At 35.2% G+C, this 22,386-nt stretch overlaps 2 protein-coding genes across 2 annotated transcripts; both read right to left on the bottom strand.

The window, feature by feature from the left end:
* Positions 1–60: 60 nt before the first annotated feature.
* LOC122846002 lies at positions 61–13,508 on the bottom strand. The gene is made up of 15 exons (XM_044142644.1): positions 13,408–13,508; positions 11,045–11,202; positions 10,550–10,740; positions 10,078–10,182; positions 9,511–9,649; positions 8,458–8,608; positions 7,416–7,548; positions 6,497–6,649; positions 6,100–6,137; positions 5,950–5,979; positions 5,663–5,829; positions 4,295–4,764; positions 4,028–4,127; positions 2,518–2,836; positions 61–1,792 (listed from the first exon to the last, which is right to left on the bottom strand). The coding sequence occupies exons 2-15, from the start codon at positions 11,174–11,176 to the stop codon at positions 1,710–1,712; spliced, it is 2,211 nt and encodes a 736-aa protein (XP_043998579.1). The 5' UTR covers positions 11,177–11,202; positions 13,408–13,508; the 3' UTR covers positions 61–1,709.
* Positions 13,509–13,736: 228 nt separating this feature from the next.
* On the bottom strand, positions 13,737–22,386 carry taldo1 (transaldolase 1). The gene is made up of 8 exons (XM_044142614.1): positions 22,180–22,386; positions 18,879–19,002; positions 18,627–18,734; positions 17,704–17,835; positions 15,362–15,537; positions 14,933–15,130; positions 14,318–14,463; positions 13,737–14,239 (listed from the first exon to the last, which is right to left on the bottom strand). The coding sequence occupies exons 1-8, from the start codon at positions 22,277–22,279 to the stop codon at positions 14,207–14,209; spliced, it is 1,017 nt and encodes a 338-aa protein (XP_043998549.1). The 5' UTR covers positions 22,280–22,386; the 3' UTR covers positions 13,737–14,206.

Genomic DNA, 22,386 nt, shown 5'->3' with positions numbered 1-22,386 from the left:
AATGAAAACAAATACAGTAACACTAGTGAGCAACAATCTCGCTAAAGGCATCAAAATAAGGTTATAAGCGCGTAAAGTGCGAGGATAACTGTCAAATAGATTTTCATGCAGACAAGGACGGATCAGTTCCCAATGTGCATGTGGCAGTAGAGGTGCAAAAGGCACTCCACTCATCCTTCGCACCTCTGATACTTGTAAATATTGCATGAGTTGATGTAAAAAACATTATTTAGCAGTATTTTGGGCGAAAAGAGAAGACAAAATCAAGACAATAGAAAACATCTAAAACATACGAACGGACAAAATATTGAGCAGTAGTGAATCTTCCAAATAGTGGCCAACTTTATACCCCAAAAGTGCATTGATGGTTAATGCAGAAGGGCTAGTTGCTGGAAGCGCTCCATGAGATTTTTGTGATGGTAATTCCCTTTCAGAAATGCTGCATGTTTTATTAGACCAAGTGTAACAGCGTGCACATGTTACAAAAAGTACTATTTTTGTCTCGTTAGTCTACAGTATAGACTAACGACGCAAGACAGATCTTTATTTTCTCTAAGGTCTGAGATCATTAAGAGGTTTTTTTGCTTTTTTGATAAAAGTGAGACAGACCTCTTTTTTTGTCACAGGGATTTTGGCCTTGGGATTCTCACACCGATCACGTTTATGTCCTGTCTACTTTTTTTTATTTGACGAATAATGAACATGGCCTTAAACTTAAGTAAAACTTGAATTAGAACGGCCTAACAAAAGTCAAGACTTAAATCCATTTGCAATATGATACAATGATAAGATCAACAATAATTATTCCAAACTGCTTTTTTCATTTCGTAAGGTTGTCTTTGTCCAAAGTACCCAGAAAAACATCTAGTGCACTACAGACTTTACAGGCCTTTATTAAGGTCAATAATCTGAAACTTTTGACAAAAAGTGACAAAACAAAGTATATCTGTAAAAGGACACTTTTTCACAACACTGTATAAAATAATATGGCAATAATGCATTACAAAATATGTTAAAATTATGATTTCTTCATTTTAAGTTGCTTTTAATTAGAAAAAAAAGCATTTGCCTAAATATCAGTGCATTCAATTTTGCATTCATTGTAGCGTTTTACTTTTCATTCATGCTAAAACAGCTTTATAGTCAACATTAATGTTTTTCAGTGTTTGTAGAAGTATTTATCAACAACATATAGCAATACCATGTAAATGATTTATAATATAAGAAAAATATTTTTTCAAGGAAAGTGAGTATGTATGCACACTTGTATTATAATGTGTAAGACAAAAACTGGAAAACAAATAGTCTCTAAAATATAATGATCACATTTGTAAAATATGTTGGGGGAAAAAAATCACAGGAGAGACAAAGAACAAAATGTTTTTATCTGCACAGCTGAAAACACAGTTCATTTGGCTTTAGGTAATTATTTGGCTTTCTTAACATTGCCAGTGTTATATTGAAATTTATCTGATGAACAATGTGTTTCAATCAGATAAGTTTAACAAATTTTGTGAAGTAAGTAAAATAATTAAAAAAAGCATTTTACATTACACTTTAAAGATAGATAGGGAAAGATGAATAACTAAATAGTTTAGCTATGCCTCTATTGTCAGGTTAATCTGGAGCAGTTTTTTTTATCTCCCAAAGTTCCGTAACAAAAACATGCTGTGCTTCGTTGTCTGACAGGTCTTTGTCCAGCAGCTTTTTTATTGAAGGATGGTCATTTGGAGAAACATGGCGATAGTCATTAGGATCACACCAGTTATCCTGGATGTGGCCACTTCTGGAGCTACACATGGAAAAATGACAAGAGTTGGATCCAGCGTTAGATTTATGTTATAAATCTAAATGGTAACTTAACACAATACTATCCATACCCCTGGTTGATTTTGCTCTTAAATTATTCTGACTCAGTCGCTTGAAAATATTGTTTCTGATAGGAAACAATATTTCCTATCAGAAGTATCTCTCAAACAGTAATTAAATATATGTTTTTTTTCCCTCCAGATTATTGGAGATATGACAAAAATGTTCATATTTTGTCTAAAAAATTATGAATAAGGTCAGTGCTCTACAAGACTGAGTGGGGCTAAAGACCACAACCCAAAGATCTTTGATGTAGTTTTAGATCTTTGATCTAAATTTTGGCAGCCACATGGAGTCTGTCACTAAATCAGCATACTATCATCTTAAAAACATTGACAGAATACAGAATTTCCTGTTAAAACACAGTACAGAAAAACTGATGGCTGGATCAATCAAGAAAAACTATTTTACTTCCAATCAGAAGAAATGTTGGTAAAATAAAAAGATTAACTAAAAACAGGGTCTGCCAGGGTTATGAATATATTTTGGTATAACAGTAGGTTTTTTTAAACTGCCACAGCAATGTTAGAAAAATGCAATAGCTTCTGATTTTTTTGTAGTAATTTGTAAGTGTGAGACACTAATATGACAAATATTGCATAAATTGTCTAGTATTAATCAACTGAAGCGTTGAAGCTGATCTCTTACCTTGAGATGCAGTAGTATTTGTACTGATTACATTGGGAATTTGAGAAGCTGGCAGAGTACTTCCTGGCGTAGTAGCTTGTTGGGAGGAGGTTAGCCCAGTAGTTGGGCTAGCATTACTTGGAGGAAGATCGGTTGCAGTGGTATTTCTGTTCATAAAATCAGCGACCAAGAGACTCACAGGCCCAGAGCGGACAGAGTATGTGCTAGTGAATACGCTGCGAACCAGCATGCTAGAACTGCTTGAGTTGCTACACAGATCGGGGCATGTATCAGAGTGCAAGGTGGCAATGCACAGGTTGATTTTGCATTCAATATACATCTGGAAGTACAAAAAGCTGCAATTAACAGTAAGATCAAATAGAAAAAATGTTTCTTTTAGAACATGCAGACAAGGAAAAAAAATTTGCGTATCAATATATTTGGCTAGGATTTCATGTGGTAGATCAACACCAAGCACAGCCGAAATATGCAGTGTAAAGAAAAGGACATGGATTTTTACCAATAAATATAACAAAAGTATGCATTTACATTTAGTCCTTCTGAGTCAATACTTTATCAAACCAAATATGCCAGCTTTACATGTCTAGAAATATAAACCTTTGCAAAGAAAAAAAGTTCTAGAGCTCAGTTTTTTTCAGATTTTTGCTGTGGCCGTCTTCTTATGGCTTCTTTTACTCGTGTTTTCATTTTTCGCATCAAAGTTCTGCACATCAATAAAATATATTGATCAAACCTTGTTGAGATTTTGTGTTTGTTCTTTTTAAAAGATTACAAGTGAGACAAGTTTTTATTATGGTAATTTTTTTATGGAAATAAAGAGTTTTCTATGATTTTATCAGGTGGGCTAGTATTTCTGTCTGATCAACAGAGCTCTGGGTTTATGCCACTCTGATTCAGTACTTCAATAGACAGTTCAGTGTTTGCTGTTTTCTTTTACTCTTTCTGTTGTCAGATGGTAACTACAGTATTACGTATGTTTTAATTTTGTCCTTATTGTATAGCATCATTTCTTTTCTTGTTATTCTAATCTGGTACACCTAAATTATCAAAAATAAGATAAATTCCTATAATAAAATGAACAGCAGCTTCATGCTCAAAACTTGGAAAATTCTTTAAGTTTCTTCTTTAATTATTAAATACATCTGAAAGAACTTGGCTGCACTGGGTTTAATTTTGGGAAATCAAAGTAAAGAAAGTACATTGTCACTTTCTGTTTGTAAAAAATAAATAAATAAAAACCATTTGTCCTTTTTCCACTCATTTCCCAACTATCAACTGCTTTATGCATGTCTACAACATAAAACTTCGAATAAAATTTATTGAAGTTCGGAAAGTAATTAACTGAACTCTAAAGCCACAGAAATGTTCCAGTTTAATCCAAAGTGATGGACCAACCAGTATTTAATTCACATCATCTAACTGCAAATAAAATTTTAAAAAACCTCAAAGACTTGAAATGGGCAGAAAAAAAGCATAAGATGTGACGTAAATGTTGAATGGGATTCCAGACCTTTGTTCCAGAGACTGCCATTTTGTTTATATCCAGACGATAAATCTTGAAGGTCTTTTGTTCTGTAATAATCTCCAGTGTGTTGTTGGACATTATGCACCTGATACAGAAATTGAAACCAAAAGATTTGTTTTAATATTTCCTTCTACTTAGGATATATCATTCAATATATGTCAAATTTTAGTGGGATGTAAATAATTAGGATAATAATAATAAGAAGAAGAACAATAAATTACACTGTACAAACGTAATAATAAAACATATTACCCTTTTTCCATGATAGGATGGCTGTCTGTAAAGTCCTCCGTCTCAGATTCCATACAGTTTGTCACTATCATCTCAGCTCGATCAACACTGCAGTTAGACATCACATACAGGTCCAACTGCTTGACCATTTCGTCACGCTGGACACCAGCTTGAGTGCTGCTATTGGAGGTGCTGCTTCCTGAACCTGTCTCTCGACGAAATCTTGAAGATGATAAGATATTGGAACGAAACCTGGGAGTGGATGTGAGTCGTGCCAAAGGCCCTTGTCCTGGAAGGTGAAACTCTAACCAGACCAAAACCTCGCCAAAAGTCTCCCTCTCTGTTGGCATACTGACAGCATACCGCGGCCCTTTGACCTGCACTCCTGGGATCCGGCAGGCCAGAGGGAGGATGAGCGAGGGCCGGCGGCTGATCATGGTGTGATGCACACTTTTCAAGGTGTTGGTATAAACTAATTCTGTGCCAGAGTGCTGAAAACAAACAATATATAACATTTTATTGGCGCTGAAAATTTTGGTATCCAAAGTGACGTGACAAAAAGTTTTCTCTATGACTGCATTTGGGTAAGAAAAAAAATATGTACTTAGACTGTTAAGAGCTAAACATTCATTAAATCAGAGACGTTGTTTCTTTCTCACAGACTAAAAAATAAAAGTATCATCAGATTCTGCAGAAGTTTTCATTTAAAATCTATAACCATCACTCCTACCAAGAAACTCATGCCAGTTTTCTGCACTACAATATGCTCAATTTTAACTTATTTAACAAAACCTTTCTGCTGGTATTGCATATCTCTGTTTCCAAATATTTTACTTTTCAGATATTATAAATAGTCTGTTGGCTTTTAATGCACAAACACATGCACATTTTGTCATTTATCTCTTGAATTATCCACATTTGAACTTTACACTACAAACCCAAATGTATATTAGGTCTGAAATCAAATCTTTAAGTATTTATTTTCTTCCTTTTAGCTAACATGCATAATCAATCAAATCAAAATTTTTGAAAAACTTACTTTTTTATATAGTTTCTGGTTGTTCAATAAAAAGATTTTGCGTGCTCATTGTCTTCCTTTGAACCAATTTCAAAACCCTCACTAATCTAACTTCAGGGAATCTGAATTGTAAGAAATATTTTTGTAAAATTTACGTACTGCAGTTTTTAAAACCCTATGAATTAAAAATATGCTTATATGTAAATTTTATATATTTTTTTGTGTTTCAGCCTGTCTGTATGCCAACTTTGGCCAGTCTAAGACTCTATAAGCATACTCTGCAAATTTGTAGATTTATAGCAAAGATATGCCTTGCTGTTTGTTATTTGAAAAGGTTTTGAAAATATACAACAAGAAAAAAGACATTTTACCACAGCCGTTGTCCCACAGCCACCTAATGGTATGTGTGCAGTCAAGTGTGTGCTGTTGTGGGTGACAGGACAGGTGGGGCTGTTGAGCTGTAATTCATCCAGGTTGACGTTGGTGAGGGAGCTGACAGGAAGCAGCAGAAACATCTCTGTCTGATTACACATCAGCTCTACAAGGAAATACCACCAGCAGATTGTTCATTAGTTTAACATTGTCACAGACACAATTAACATTCATCTCACACACACACACAATACTGGAATTTAACAAAATGTTACAGTAACTTAACCAGTTCCATCAGGCAGAGTCCTCATTTCCCCTGAAACAAACAAACAAACAAACAAACAAACAAACATATTTTAGTAGTCTGTACAAATGAAACCATGCTGGAGAGGCCTACTAAACCTGATAAACATCATTATTCTTGTTTGAGTCTTACTTTGGTACAGCCACGTGCATCGCAGCTGTGACTGAAAACTGGAAAGAGAAGTAGAACAAATGAGATCATTTTACAGTATGCAAATATTTTGGTCTATATTTGGCTAAATGTACTACTAGAGTAACAAGAGTTCCATAACAATTTACATAAGAAATATTTTTTAGAAAATATAAATATCTGTATGGAAAGGGAAAAGGGAATTTAGCCTGAAGAAGATGACATCAAGAAAAAAAAATACTACAAATAAATACTAAACTTTTACAGCTTTGTTTTAACTTTGTAGAAAGTAAAATAATTGCTATCAACTTAACAAACCTTTAAATTGATAGCAAAATTTACAAGATCAAACACTGTTCCAATTGTTAATAATTGTGGATTTTACATGTTAATAACAAACCTCTTGGTGTTTGCAACAAAGCAGACAGGCAAAAGCTGGGTCAGGTTGTTTTCAGAGCGGATCCAGGCCATAGTTAGTTTCGCCAGGTTGCTGATGGATGCAAAGCCAACTCTGTACAGGTCAGGGGGGCCGACCACCGCTATCTCCAAAACACTGCAAGAGAGCAAAAACAATGTTCCCTGGGCTTCTGGCAAAACTCTACCAGACCAGCAGCCTTTTTATTATAAGCTTTAAATTGTTAACAAACACATGAGATAATCAGTTGGTATTATTCACTCAATGCAGACATAAAAAGGTTTTATATTCAAAATATTAAAATAAAATCTCAACAGTATAACAAGTGGTTGTTATTCAAAGATAAACTCAATGTCTATATCAACATATGTAATTCAGTTGAGGCACAGTAAGTTTATGAGTATTATTTCTGTGACGACTGAGCCCCACATATGCAACACAACAAAGAAAGCCATGTCAGGTCTTTTGATTCAACAGGTTTCTGAGAATCATAATGTGAGAGCTCTAAAGGTAAAATATGGGGAGTTTTTTAGTTATAAACGAGATAAGGAAATACTTTATTTAAAAAGCTACAGTATGTATGAAGGACTGTGCATCCATTAACACTTAGTGAAACATTAATCAAACATTTAGGGCTGTTCATTTCTTGCTGTACAGTTGAGATCTTATACGTTTTAAAAAGATTGGGTAAGTTTTAAATACTTAAACAGCAGGAATTTTCAGGTTAAATAATGCTACAATTTCTACATAAAAAAAAAAATCAAACAAGCTGCATCAGTGACGATAACACAACAACGTATCTTTCCCGGCTGTTGGGTAAGCGCCTGTTATGTCTTAGGTAAACAACATCACACTCCAAACACTTTTACGGGAAGAAAATATTAAAGGCATTTTGATGACGCACCTCTCCTGGTCAGACTTGTAGTTAGCATTGAATTTCACCTCCTGAAAAGGCAGGACGAACTGCACAGAGTCTCTCTCTGGGGTCCCATCAAGGACCAGGGGGTTATAACTGCAGCCTGAAGCCGACTCCTCCACTGAGGGACAGGACAAATGCATTAAAAAACTTCAAATATTGCAATTTCTGGATGAAATTAAGACATTAATCTACTTAAAAAGAAAGATCTAAAAATAAGCTATCCTGGTAATATTCCTCCTTTTAAATTTGATCACATTCATTATCATATGTTTTTAACCAAGTTTTTATCTAAGAAACTGATACAGACAAAGATATAGTTGATGATATCCTTACAGATTTTTGAAGCAATGCTTCATTGTTCCTGCAAAATAAATTCAATAAAAAATAAAGTTGCATACCTTTGATATGTGATAAGATTAACATCAGGCATTAACAAAAGAAATTATTTGTTGTTTATTTAAATATATACTGAAATAGATTTGATGTTATTGCTGGAGTAAAAGATTAATCTTTGCATTATAGTTATGTTTGCAAATTAGTTTTTTCCTCAGCTAGTATCACAGGTGACCACAAAAGAGGAAATGCATCTGAATGTATAAAGAGTCAAGGAATGTATCCATTGTTGATTGCTGAGATCAAGGTTCAGATTGAAGAAGTAAAGACAGAAAGATGAGACACAGCAGTAGAACAGAGAAGAAAATCTCTGATCAATATATTTAATGTACATTATTATTCTGAAAAAAATTCTTCATTGTGAAGCACAGAGATGACTGCTGCATACTTTTGTGCTGGGAACAAAAGTATTACGCTTATTGTATTTTCCTACGCCAAGTTAATTTGTTTAATCATAAGAAATATTCATTTCAATATTCAGAATATTTTTATGACTTAGTATTCTATAATTTGTAGTTGGTAATAGGAGGATTGCTCAATACTGAGGATCAGATGTTTTTACCTGAAGTGTAATTGGAGCTGAACGAGGATTACTTTGTTTTTTTATATAGCTGCATGTGAGGAACAGACTCACCAGTGAGAGAGAGGTGCACAGGAACAAAGCTGAGGGGAGAATTGTTCAAAAGCTGTCTCGTTGGAGGCGAGGGAATCAGGTCCTCAGCCATTAAGTAGATGAAGTATTGTCCTGCAGCTGCTTTTCCAGTGAATGTCAGAGTGCAGCTCGCCTGTTAAAAACAAGTTTCACCAAGTAGTTTGTAGAGTATGACAGAGTATTGATGAACAAGACAAACGTTCTGTAGAAAGTCAGGTTAGAAGTTTACAACATAAAAATCCACAAGCAAGTTACTTGAATTCTCAAAAAATCTCATAGATCAAAGATGTTTACGTATCAACTGAAAGAACTAAGTGTGCAATCAGAACCTTATTTTACTGCACAAATATTTATTTGTCACATGACAAAAATTTGCTTTGGCACATAGCTGGTGCTTCATGATTTCTTAACGTGTTTCTTCCTGGAAACTTTTACACAACTCAGCTTAGCAGTGAGATGAAGAAATGAACACATAAACAAATTGTGGTGAGAACTTCTCAATTTAGTCTGTGAAAACAGTCATTTGGAGCTACGCAGTTGATAATCTGATTGGTTGGAAGGCGAAGATGAACATTTAGTAACAGGATATGTAACCAAAAAGCTGCAACTTACCAGAATAATGGGAAAAACATAGTTATTTAAATCCTAAGTTTATTTATTACTACTAATTTTTAATTTATTAGTACTGATTTATTTATTTTTATTTATTAGTACTAATCTAGCAGTAGTAGATTAGGTTAGTACTAATCTAATCTAATCTAGATTAGATTGCTACTAATCTACTACATGAGTAGTAGTTTAGCTTGGAAACATATGTCCACTTGATAAGTTAAGAGTTTGTAGAAGGGACAGTCATCAACTGTTTTCAATGTTTTCATCTTTAAGATGCTTTTTGTCACTGTAGTATGTAGAACTTCATATTTTTTGAAATTTTTACATTGATGATGATGATCTAATGTTGAACAATTTTAGAACTGGTGTCCTACTTGAAAATATGATAAACATTTTTCAGTTTATGAAACCCAGAATATTCACCTCATCCAGTTCCAGGAAACTGTGAGGTAAACAGTCCCGGCACTCTCCAGTGTCGGCACGAGCAAAGCGGCACCGGACTTTGTCCCCATCCAGATCCTTTGTTGAGATGTGGAAGTCAACGGGACAGTTCACACTGGCCCTGATCCAACAACATAGTCGTAATAAAATCAGTGTCAGTGACAAGTAATAATTCAGTCTCTAAGCAGATCAATTGTTGAGAATGTACAGGCAGCAGAAAGATTAATTTAGATATAGATTCAGACTTTAAAAAATATAACAAAGCCATTTTGTAACTTTTAATTTGAGATTGACTTTTCAGGTAACTTTTAACTGAAATTGAGGTCCAATGTCAGTGATGAAGTAAACAACTTCCAGATTAGAAACAGGTGTTTTCAACTTTAGTGGCAGCATTCCAATGTAGATGAATAACTGAGAACTATAAACCTTTGACGTGTGGCCTTTTTCTGGTCCCCTAAATTGTTGAGCTATACAGAGCTTAATTTAATGTAGTTTACAGTAAATTTTGGTCACTGTGAAGAAGTTGTTAGTAGTAGATGAGTGTGTTACCTCAGTGGAGGAGGGAGAGCCACAAAAGGAGGCCTGTTGAGTTTTCCATTATTTGCCCGAATCTTTGGGTCTGCATTTATTGAGACGTAAAACTCTGTCTGGAATCTAAAGAAAATAATAAAAGAGCTTAAGAAAAAGTATTTTATTTATTTTTTTACTTGAATTACTTCAACAGATAAATAAAAACCCATCTGGAATTAATGAAAACAGAGGAAGAAAAAGTCAGATAAAGGATGTCCAGAAGAAATGAAACTGAGTGTATTTTGGATTTTGACTTTTAAGAAGTACATTACCAATTGAAGATACAGTATGTATTCCGAGTGCTTTAAAAAGTGGTAATGAAAAAAAACTAACAAGTTCAAAGTCTGTGTGTATTTTCAGTATTATACATTTTGAAGAACATAGAAAACATTTTGGGAGTCCTAGTTTATGCATGTTTACAATTTGGGAGTGAAAAATTTAGATTTCATACCCTAATTTGAGAAAAGCATTGTAATTGCTAGGTATGGTTTTTTGCCACTGGCGGACACACCATGCGGGGCTGGGTTTGGTGTAGCTGAAAGGTAGAGCGGTGCGGTGGGCCTGACAGTCCTCTCCTGCTGCACAGACTGCTAACAAATCAGGACAAGGAGAGGGAGTAATGACGCTAAAATGAGCCCGAACCTGCAATAGGAATAAGGACAAAATTATAAATTATAATGCATAGTTCTTTCAGATTAACTTTCTTAATAGTCTTAAAATGAGAAATACATCATTTTTACAGGAATACTTTCCTTTCTGGAGAGCAAATTAAAATACAACTTATATAAAAACAAAACTACAACATAAATGACATGTTTTGGCATCAAACTTGAATTTTAGCATATGGATATATATCCTAAATATCAGTGCTCAGTTTTAGAGGTAAGTCCTGCTGAAAGACAGTCCCTTTAAAAGTCCTTTTAGAAGAGAGGAATATTTTGCCTACCGTTTTCCCTCCATTCTCCTCGAGAGGCACAACATGCACTGTGAGGCCCAGGGACGAGGCTTTGTAGGCCGGAGTTAACAGGAAGAGAATCAGCCACTGCAGCAGGACACCCAGTTTGAGTCTATGCAGCATCTCAGCTCCTCAGTAAGACATGGAGTCTGATGGACGGCAACAAACCATTTACTTTTCAACAACAAACGATGGATAATTGTCTTAAAACTCGGGTATTACAAAAACATGAAGGCAGTGTAAGCCACCCCAGGATAAAGAGTCCATCTAAAACAAACTGCTGTTTAATGTCGGTGTGAAGACAGAGTGAATTAGGCTGTTACTGGATCTTCAAGAAAATGAAAGAGATGATGGAAGCTGTTCTGATTAGGCTGAGAGCAATGACAAAGGCTGAGAGGAATGATCACTGCTCTCACTAAGATGACTACGATGTGCAATCCAGAGTGTGTGATGTGTGCCATGTCAAAGCTTACATGGTTTTTATGAATAATTTAGGAAATGGAAACATTTTAAAAAGGGACATATGATTTATTTTAAACAAGTTGTTGGTTTAAATGTTATGAATGTAATAAACAACACGTTTATTACTTTTTTAAAGCATTCATTCATACATGTGAGAATGGTTGCAAACAGATGCGTTGTTCTACAATTGTACATCTTTGATTCTGAGTCAGACCCAGAATCAGAAGAAACACTTGTCTTTTCCAGCAGCCATTGTGTGGGCATTATATGGAGTGGTAAAACCAGCAGACCAAACATGCAGACCAAAAATGCATTTCACCTTGACACCAGTTGCAAGGTGAAATGCAGTGACACCAATTGTGGCATCATGATGGGGAGAGTTTAAAAACTCCCCATTACTGCGGGGAGTTTTTTGTTTTCTTGAGAACTTGGATAAAAGCCCAGATAAAAGTACAAAAATGTGCAATAAATGAAACAAAACGTTGAATTGGACGGAATTGTTTGATAACTGGGATTTGAATCTGTCTGTATGCATTGAGACATTTTCTTGAGATATTTGTTAATTTGTGCAATAAAAAACAGAATTTAATTCACATTGCTGTGATGTCAGACTTTTCCCATACAAGAGTTGACCTCTGTAAATGTGGTTCTGTCTATTAAACATATGGCACTGTTTTAAAATAGCATTATTTGCCGTTTTTCCATTTTACAACCAGAACTTACTAACAGATCAACTCAACCTTAAAACTAATCTTAGTTCCAAACAGTGGAACTGCTGCTATTGGTTCTTGATTCTAAAGAGAAAGGTTGGAAATTTGACAGCTTTCTGAAAGCTTAAGTCAACGACATTAAAAGTGTTAATTTTTTTGTAACTGTTTCATAATTATTTCAATAATTACATTCTCCACCCCTCACCACTAAAATAAACCTGAAAATATAAAGCAGAGGTTTTGCAATTTTATAAAAAAATACACAATGTCCCCATCCATAAATCATTTGTTACAAGACTCAGTGTGGACAGTTTTAATTGTTTGAGGCAGATCGCAAACACTTTAAGATAGTGTTTAAAGATTCAAAAACATCAAATACCTAATTTAAATTATGTTAATTTGAAGTGAAAACTTTTTCAAATCCTGTCAGTTTAGCTTTATAAATTTTTTTCAGTTTCAGGGTAAATATAAAGCTCTTATCTCTGTACTTTAATACCCCCATAAATTTTGGGGGTATTAAGTTCATTTCATCGCTGTCTTAATTATTGCAGGTAAAAATATGTTGGTTTTTTTTTTGTTTAATTTAAGGAAGACAATCACATCTTAAGCTTGTCATAAATATCCTTACCCCATATGAAGAAATGTTTGATGGCATAGTCACAAATTTTATATTAATAAAAACTGAATTTTGGACAGACATTAAATGCTTTTTTCATACAATTTTTCCTATAAATAGGGTTTGAGATGGTTGAGCTTTTTTGAAAGTTCACTTTCATCCTAGAGGTTCAGGTGACAAGTTTATTTTAGCCAGCTGCTCATCAACAGTCAGTAAATTCTTGTTACGAGTCTTAAAATTTAGATTTTAAACAGAAGACTTTTTGGACAAACTAGTTTGAACAATTTTACTCAGAACTTGACAGCTTCACTTCTTTTACTGCTAAACTGTCACCCTTTACCAAGTTGCTTTACTTTCTGTTCACATTGCTCCATTGTTCCAGTATAACAATTATCTTCAGTTTGACAAAGGAACATTTCCCCCTTCTTAACTAATAGCTACTCGAGTCTTAATGTCATTAAAATTTTATTGTACAGATACTAAATCTTATCAATAAAACTCAGCCAGTTTCATTACCATCAAATATAATCTTGAATTTTCAAATTACAATAAACTGATCCATTTACCTTCAGCTACAGGCCTCTGTTTTCTTCAAGTTCAGCTTGTGTTTAATGAAGGTGCTTTTCCGTGAGGACTTGAAAAGGAAGGTGTTGCTTAGCTAAAATTTGGGCAGAGAATGGAGTTAAACAGGCTGGACCAGGGCTTGGTGACGAGGCTGTACAATAGCTGCATGCCAAGAGGAGGGGTTAGCAAACAAGAGCTGGATCCTGTACTCTATTCAAGATGCTCTGCATATTTTTCTTGTCACAGTCTGCATTAAAATACTTCAACCCGGCCGGTGTGTGCTGAACGCAGAGTCACAACAAAGGACACAAGATCAAGACGGAAACAAAAATTTTGATCAAGAGTGAACTTTACTATTCTTTGCAGAAATAATGATACAATTACCTTTCATACATTGTTTAGAACAAATATCAGAGTTGATAAAAAACATTTTGCTCTTACACTGTTGAAAAGTTTATGCTGTCCCTTCAAGTAATGAAATGATCCAAGTCTAAGACATTTGTGTCTTAAATTAAAAAAAAAGAAAAGAAAAAAAATCACCTTTCAGGGCAAATTTCGGATGAATATTAAGCCATTTTATTACATCCAACGCCCATTGAAGGAATTATCTATATTTGGTCAGAAAGCGCTCCCACCCTCAGAGAGGAGAGGCGTTCAAGGAGATTGGTCCCTGGAGTTTGAGCAGAGGGTAGAGGAGGCTCCTCTGGCACTTGGAACTTCTCCTGGGCATCTGGACAAAGAGGGGATCCGCTCTGGATCCTGTACCTCATCGACTGCAGCTGGACACTCCAGATTCTTCCATTACTGGCCGTTTTTCACACTGATCATTTTCTCCTGTAAAAACAATTTTATTATAACCCCTTAGGAATCATTTGTGCATGACTTTACATAAAAAAAAGAAGTTATTCATACTTTGATCATAGCCTCCAGCTTGATGGCGTCAGCTGCAAACTTGCGGATGCCATCAGACAGTTTCTCCACAGCCATGCGGTCCTCGTTGTGCTGCCAGCGGAAAGTTTTCTCATCCAGGTGGATCTTTTTCAGATCACATGCCTTAGCTTCAAACAAAAAAACAACAACCCCAAAACAGATCAATAATGTGAATGCAGAAACGCCAAAGATTGACAGGTTTACAAGCTAGCACCTCATAGATGTCCTCTAGTTGTTTTAAATAAAGCCTCATTTGTCCTAAAGATCAAATTATGTATGGGGATCCATTTTAGTCAAAACCGTATCTATGTATCCAATACTTAAAGATAAATTAATTAATTTGGCAACAGGTTTTCTTCAATTTATCAATTTTCAAGTTGTTTGTTGGATGGAGTATAAACACTTTCTATAAATATACAGTACAGACAACTAAGGTATTTCAGGATTTTATAGTCTTAACATCTACACATGCCTTGGATCAGGATTAACTTTGTTCCCCTTTGACTAAAAAAACAAAAACAACTTTAATTTAATTTGAATATATACTGAACAAAATTAGATTGAGACATTAACCAAAATTCATTAGAAAAGTCTTACATTTCTCCACAGTGAGCATTGCAATGACAGCACTGTGATCCTGGCTGAGTTCTGCCAGCAGTCCAGGGGAGATGGTGAGCAGGTCACAACCAGCCAGCGCCTTCACTTCCCCTGTGTTTCTGAATGAAGCCCCCATCACCACAGTGCTGTAGCCAAACTTCTTGTAGTAGTTGTAAATGTTGGTCACACTGATCACACCTAAAATGAACAAAACAAAACAAAAACATGTTTAAGGTTAAATGTATGCAATTACAAAGAGCACTGGCAACTAATCAAGAGCTACTTTGTTATTGACATTTATAGTAAGCATAAAACTGCCATAAAAATAGTGCCCCCTCCTTCAGTTTAATGAGTTATCTACTGATTTTAGCTACAGTGCTTAAGGCTGAAACTATAAGTGTATATATAATTCAGAACAGCCATCATTACCTGGGTCTTCATGTGGCTCGAAGCTTTTGCGGTCTGTGTTCTCCTTATGCCAGTCGAGAATGCGTCCAACAAAGGGTGAGATGAGAGTCACCTTTGCCTCTGCACAGGCAACAGCCTGAGCAAAGGAGAACAGCAGCGTCATGTTGCAGTGGACGCCATGCTTCTCCTCAAGCTCCCTAAAAAATAAACAAACAAAAAAACATCAAGAATATTTTAAGAGTTTTCCTACAAACACTTATTAAAAGACAAGAACTTGATGAGAGTACGGGCAATCAAGAGAAACCAGGTTCTAACTATGATTGATTCAATTTCTGGAATCAAACAGTGGTTGTGCATTCTCTTCCCATTGCAGATTCACTGATATGCAACCAGTAAAAATCACAGTTTTATCTGTAAATATTCCAACAGTACATTAATGTCACAGCACTGAGGCACCGTTTCCCAGACATTATGCAGATTTACCTGCACGCAAGCTGGTGACATAAATTTTAAGGTTGCTTGCAGTGGTTTGTGAATGTGTCATGATCTCCATCTAAACAGAGTCAATTAGGAAGGAATTTTTCTTCTTTAGTCCAGGCCCTAAAGGTCAAGAACCTGTGTCCATTTTTGACACCAGAAACAAAGAGTGACTAATTTAAAGGAATAAAAACTGGAATTCTCTGCATTTTTCCTCAACATCTAACAGGACAGAAGTGATGCACTCTTCCCCTTTCTGAAGCAAAGACATGTCGTATTTGTCAGACACAATTTTGCATGAAAACTTTGAATAATGTGTCTCTTTCTAGAGTTCGTTAGTTTCATTACATCAAAACCACATCTGTGGTTATGCATGTTCCAGACAGATTCTGGATGTAGTTGTGGGAAACTAAATAGGCTATAAAACATTATGTGATGTTTTAGACATCTGAAACAGCACAACCTGCCCAATACTGTGGTCCACTTAAACTTACAGGCTAGTCAAGAAAAGCAATAAGGGAAGCAGTCAAAAGCCCCATGGCAAAGATCCACAAAGCAGGTGGGAAAATGTATCACTAGGACAACGGTTAGTCATTCATTCAATAAATCTTATGAAATCTTGACCTTATGAAAGAATGAATGCGCAGAAAAGAAGCCATGAGAGGTCCATCTGAAGTTTACCAAAGGATATGGAGAAAAAACAGAAAATGTGGCGGAAAAATTTAAATTCTGAACAGTGTGTGGAGGAAAACTAATCTCGACTCACTATGAACACGGCATCTGTGATACATTGAGAGGTAGCAACATGCTGTGGGGATCACATACAGCAACATGCAGCCAATGGTTCAATTATGCATGTTAGAATGGCCTGGTCAAAGTCCAGACTTTATGTCATTAGAAAACTGGAAATATTTGAAACTGAAGTTCTCAGATACTCTCTGTCAAAGCTAACGGTTTAAGCTTTGAGGAAAGGTTTTACCTCATAGGTATAAAAAGCACCTGGAGATAAAGCAGTGAAACGTTATTGCTAATTGCCAATTATCAAAGACCATGTATTTATTCACACTTTAAAACTTCAAGTGTGTTTAAGTTTGTGTTTGTAACTGGAAAAAGTGAAAAAGGTAAATACTTTTGCACAGCAGCCTCAAGTCAAGATTTAAAATAAAATTCAACAAACATATTTCTGCCTGACCTCACTGAATCAGGGCAGCAAGATCAATTGTAATAGTTTATTATTTACAGAGTCACTTCAGTAGTCAATAATTTGGACTACATTAAACCCACAACTTTTCATGTCAATTGTTAAATTATCAAATAATTTCAACATTTGTAATTAAGCACAATAAAGGCATTAAACAAAAATATCCTGGCCTCCCTTCAAAATCTTCAGGTCAACATTTTTTTTTCAAACTACAAATGTTCCTGCACAGTTAATCTTGGGTCTTCATTGTGATAGTTTAAGAGGCAATAATGTTACTGTTAGAGTAATTGGTATGTTTAAGCCAGGCAAAGATTGCTGTGGTCAAGTGAATTTTACAAGGAACCCTTTAATCATCACAATTACTGATTAAGAAACGGGGACTAATAATTATGTAGGAAGTGTTTGCTGAACTGCCCAGCTCAAATGAAGATAAGGTGCATCCTCAAGCTACACACAAAGAAGTGACTTAAAGTGAAAACCAGATTTTAGACTGTAGGCTTTAATCAAGGAGCTGAGTTCCCTGTTTAAATGCAATTACCCTTCAAAAAAAAAAAAAAAAAGACTAACTAGCATAAATCAAATTTTAAGACTGATTTAAAAATTATATATAAAGAATCATAGTTACTGCACATTAAAGCATAATTACAAGCAGAAGATGGACATACTTAAAATCCTGCATACTCACTTCCCAGCCTGGATTCCCTCCCATGTGGAGGACAGCTTGATGAGAACACGCTCCTTGCTGATGCCTGCCTCTTCATAAAGAGCAATGAGCTTCAAAGCTTTTGTCACCATTTCTCCTTTATCAAAAGACAATCTGTACAAAGGCAGAAAAAGGCCAAAAACCACGATTTGTATGTATACTATATGTTTTACAAACATGTAATATGCATGTTACATCCTATGCCTTGAGTCACAAGTTTGACTTTCCACATTCTTATTCATCAAAACCACATTTTGTCATATTAGCTTGCATATGACTGCCGAGCATCTTCGATTTCACTGCATGAAACAATTTTGTTCCAAGTAGCATATTCTAGCAGGTTTATATGATTAAAAACTAAAATAAAAAAGTCAGAATTCAAAAGTGTCAATTTAAAAATAAAAGAATAAAAATTAAAATTTGGTCAATTAAAAAGATTTCACATATTTAATGGTGCCGGTAGCTCATCTACTTTGTGGTGCTGTTCAATTTATTTTTACAATCTTGAAAAAATAAAATGGTTAAAAGAAAATTATAATTTTCGCAAATTTCATGTTTTTATTTTGCAATGTTTCTAGACTGATGCAAGCTTTTGTCCATTTTGATGCCTGAACCCACGTGTGTTATGCAGTCCTGTTTTGAAAAGTCAGCTCTTGTAAAGATGTGGTATGAACTGACACACATTGTATGAAACTTCAGACCAGAAAAATGTCAAACGTGAAATGACTAAAACTGCAAAGGTATGAAATAAAAAAAGATCTTTATGAGCCACGCACATAATAACAGCAGCATTTAGCAAACAAATATTTGTGTCTTCATACACAACAAAATAATCCTTATTTTCCTTTAATCGAGCAGCCCTGCTTCTCCCACTCAACACTGCAAAGGTTGGTGTCTGCACCCACCTGGCATCAACCTCCGTAGAGACTCTGCCTGGGACCTTTTTCAGGATCTCCAGTCCGAAACTCACAAACAGCTTGTCCATGGTATTGGCTACCTGCTCCTCTTCAGTTCTGCAAAACAGAGAAACTTTAATTTATGTCAGAGTTACAGTGGGTGGAACAATTAGTTAACGCTTAGACAACTCCATATGAAAGACTAAAGAGACACTTAATCATTACATTTGGTTTTTCTTACGTCAGAGAACAAATTCTTACCCTCCATTGGCAATACCATATTTAATGGCCTGATCCACAAGGTGCTGGTAGGCTGGCATCTTAGCAGCAGCCAGGATCAGAGATGGGTTAGTCGTTGCATCCTGAGGTTTATACTCATCAATGGCTGCAAAGATAGAAAACACAGATCAGTCTCATGAAACCTGAATTAGATTTTAACAGAGGCAAAATCATAAAAACATAGAAGAGTAAGGCACTGTTAAATATTTTTTGTATATTTAAAATTGCATGTTTCAAAACACCACAGATTAAACTTCTGCTTTATTAAAAATGCACACAAGATGAGAGAACGTTCAAGCCGGACAACTGAAACATAAAAGCTGAAGTCCGTAAGAAGTGCTGCCATCTAGTGTATGCGTTTCTGTCCACTCTTCTCAGTAGTTCTGTTTTGTTTACAAAGACAGAAAAAAAGGAGCAAAATTGGCAAACACAAATGACTTATCCAATAAAGGAAACTTTAATGCAACATTACAGGTCAGCACCACTAGAAAATAGTATAGTTTATCCAAAAATGTGCAGGAATGTAGGTTTTCCACTGAAGTCCAAGTTTTCAAGCTCTTTAGCTTCAGAACAAAGCCAGCCTCTGTTCAGTAGCTGGTATGTTGCTCTTTCAACACAGGACAGTGGGAGTCTTTCAACATGTTGGTGCTTTAGGACAAGCTGTGTCAACATAATGGCAAGTCCATCCACTAGTTATTATTCAGAAAGAAGTCTTTTGGCTCAAATTACACAGCAAATGTCAAATTTTATCTGATGGGGGGGAAAAAAAAGAGAAAAAAATCGATATCTTACATCTTACTATTGATGTAAGAACAACAATAGTTTTTCTTACATCGAGTAACTGGATTTCACCTGGTTTCTCAGCCCCTTTGGTTTTTCTTTAGACTTCGCACTAGTCGTTTTCCAACCCCCCACACACATTGATAAGTACTCTATATTGAACAGACATGCTGTTAATGAAAACATGTCTGAGTTTGCAACAGCCAAATACAGACCTCTTACAACATCTGCACAAAAGCTAGATTACACAAACCAAACACTGGAAATCCTGAAAAACTGCTCCTGGTCGTTGTTTCAGTGACACTCCTTTCAGCAGTAGTCAATGCAATTCAGAGAAAACTACATCTTGAGACCTTTCTGATGCGTATAAGAATTTTTAACTGCAATGATTGATCACAGGAAAGCAAATGGTCAAATTCCATAGCGTGCGAATTTCCCAAACTTTGATATCTGTAGTCCAACAGCAATGAAACAGTGATTTGTATTCAGAAGGTCAATTAGAAACATGTCATCTTTTTTCATTGCCTATTGTTAAACTTTTCTAGAAATTAAAAACTTTGTGCAAAAAAGAAAAGAAAAAAAAACATCAATTGCTTAAAGTTATATTTAAAGTGAAAGTTTTCACATTTAGGAATTTTGATTAAAAAGGATATGTGTACCTTTATCTTCATCATTTTACACTCACCAAATATGTAGCTGCTGATTTTATTCCATTTAGTCTTACACTAATATCTATGGCAAAATGTTTTCAATTCTCCATTGAGGTTTACAGTTTGGAGATGTTGATAAAGTAAACCTACCAAGAACATAACTGTCCATTTAAATTTCTGTTAATGTCCTGCCTAATGTGAGCAACTGTTTAATTTACCCAATAACAGTAACAACCTTTTATTCTGGTGATTATTATTTTTAATTAGCACAAATCAACCAATGTGAGATATTAATTAGCCCAATTAAATGTCATATTTCCACCAGAAATTAGAAACAATTTTAATGTTGACTGAACTAACGGGTATTTAATTGACAGTAATTCTAATTTCTAAAAAGGCAGATACTTATTTGAAGATCTTTTGTTGACTCCTCTATCTTAATATGTGAAAGAAATTGTTGAGAATAATTAATCTGAAATTGATAACTTTTAGACCTGTCGCAATAAGTGGTATGATAAAGTAATACAAGCTCAATAATTTCTACTTGCGTGATTTATAGCTCTCCTCTTTTTTCCTCTCCCTTTCTACCAAAAACTGGATAAAGAACAATCTTCAGTTTCAATTAGTATTTTTTGAAGGACAATTTTGTTTATAGAGCCAAATATAATTCATTCTACGTTTCTATTTTGTTTGTTTATCTTGGATATTTTGGAACTGCTTTCCAGTCGCAGTGTTAAATGTTCATTAAAATTTAAAATGTATTGATTTCGGACACTTAGTTCTTGCATTGTTATGCAAGTATCATTATATTACTTGAAAATGGTCTAAAAAACAACATTTACCAGAATAACTTGGACTATTTATCGTCCAACCAAATTAGCTATGGTGACAGGTCAAATTTATTTTGTGCTTGTTCTAAGTGATAAAGTATTTTGCTATCATGTAGAAGCTCTTTAATACCTACTACAGATAATTTCTTTTGCCATACAACTTAACTGAAAATGTTGCCACTCGCACACACAATTTCTAGTTGTTCCATTTTATTCTTAAGATTTAAATCAACTAAAATTAGTCAAAAGCTGAATTTAAAAAGTTGTGAGCAGCAAAAGAGTTCAAGTATGAAGTTCACGACTGCTCTGTGATTTCAGTAGCAATCTGCTTTCGAGACTCCACAAACCAGTTCTGTCATGTCATCCTGAGTCTGCAGGCTGTGCACAAGGAACTTAGTGGTTTGCAACACAGTGTTACAGCAAACCGTTCCTCATTCTGACCTCTTGAGCAAAACAACCTTGCTCGTTGTGGTATGAGAGACAACCGGCACAAAGGATGAAAAAGAAGAAATATATAAAACCTCCTGTTGCATGTCGCTAAGTACATAGTTTGGCGTTGTTAGCATATTTCTACCATCATAAAGCTAAATGTTTGAGGTCAATGTTCATGTCATATAGTTTGTGTATGCGACTAAAAGCAACATAAAAGATTCAGTTTTAACGTTGAAAAGCATTACTTTTTATGCACAAAGCAAATACGCAACAACAGCTAGCATTAGTTAGCGGCTAGTGCTAACTGAGATGGTGGGATAACGTTAATAAGAAATGGGATTATGAGGCCGTCAGTGTTTAGTTAGAAAGTGATAAAAATTAGTAGAAATACTCATAAAACATATTTATTTGTTAGCTTTAGACTAACATTACTATATAGGATTAAGCACAGATGAAGCCAGATATATTAGAAACACACCCACTGGTGATATCAACCTGGCGGTCAGTTACATTAAAACCTGGATTCTTCCTGTCAACCTAGTTAGCATGCTAATGAGCTAACAGGAACTCGTAGTGGATTAAAATATTTACCGTTAAAGTCTCCCGTGTCCGCCACCACCACGGTGAGCTTCTTCAGCTGGTTGAGGGCCGACTCCATCTTTCTGCGTTTGTCTGGTGAACCGCTAGACATGATGAGCGCAGACTGGGACCCCTTTTATATACAGAAAACACGTGAGCGTTATTCGGAATGTTAAGGAGTCGGTAGCGCGCCGCACAACAGGAAGAAGTCACCGGGAG

This window comes from Gambusia affinis, linkage group LG02 (assembly GCF_019740435.1).
Source record: "Gambusia affinis linkage group LG02, SWU_Gaff_1.0, whole genome shotgun sequence".
NCBI lineage: Eukaryota > Metazoa > Chordata > Actinopteri > Cyprinodontiformes > Poeciliidae > Gambusia > Gambusia affinis.
The sequence above is the reverse complement of the archived record's forward strand: the minus strand, read 5'-3'. Positions and strand labels throughout refer to the sequence as shown.

Bases quoted from the DNA above. Each gene is read 5' to 3' on its own strand.
- LOC122846002 (XM_044142644.1), bottom strand. From the start codon at position 11,176: ATGCTGCATAGACTCAAACTGGGTGTCCTGCTGCAGTGGCTGATTCTC. The intron at 10,741-11,044 runs GTAGGCAAAATA...TTCCTATTGCAG, and splicing joins AGGAGAATGGAGGGAAAACG to GTTCGGGCTCATTTTAGCGT. The intron at 8,609-9,510 runs GTGAATATTCTG...TGTTTTTAACAG, and splicing joins GTTTCCTGGAACTGGATGAG to GCGAGCTGCACTCTGACATT.
- taldo1 (XM_044142614.1), bottom strand. From the start codon at position 22,279: ATGTCTAGCGGTTCACCAGACAAACGCAGAAAGATGGAGTCGGCCCTC. The intron at 19,003-22,179 runs GTAAATATTTTA...CTATCTTTGCAG, and splicing joins GGACACGGGAGACTTTAACG to CCATTGATGAGTATAAACCT. The intron at 17,836-18,626 runs GTGGGTGCAGAC...GCCTTTGTACAG, and splicing joins TCTACGGAGGTTGATGCCAG to ATTGTCTTTTGATAAAGGAG.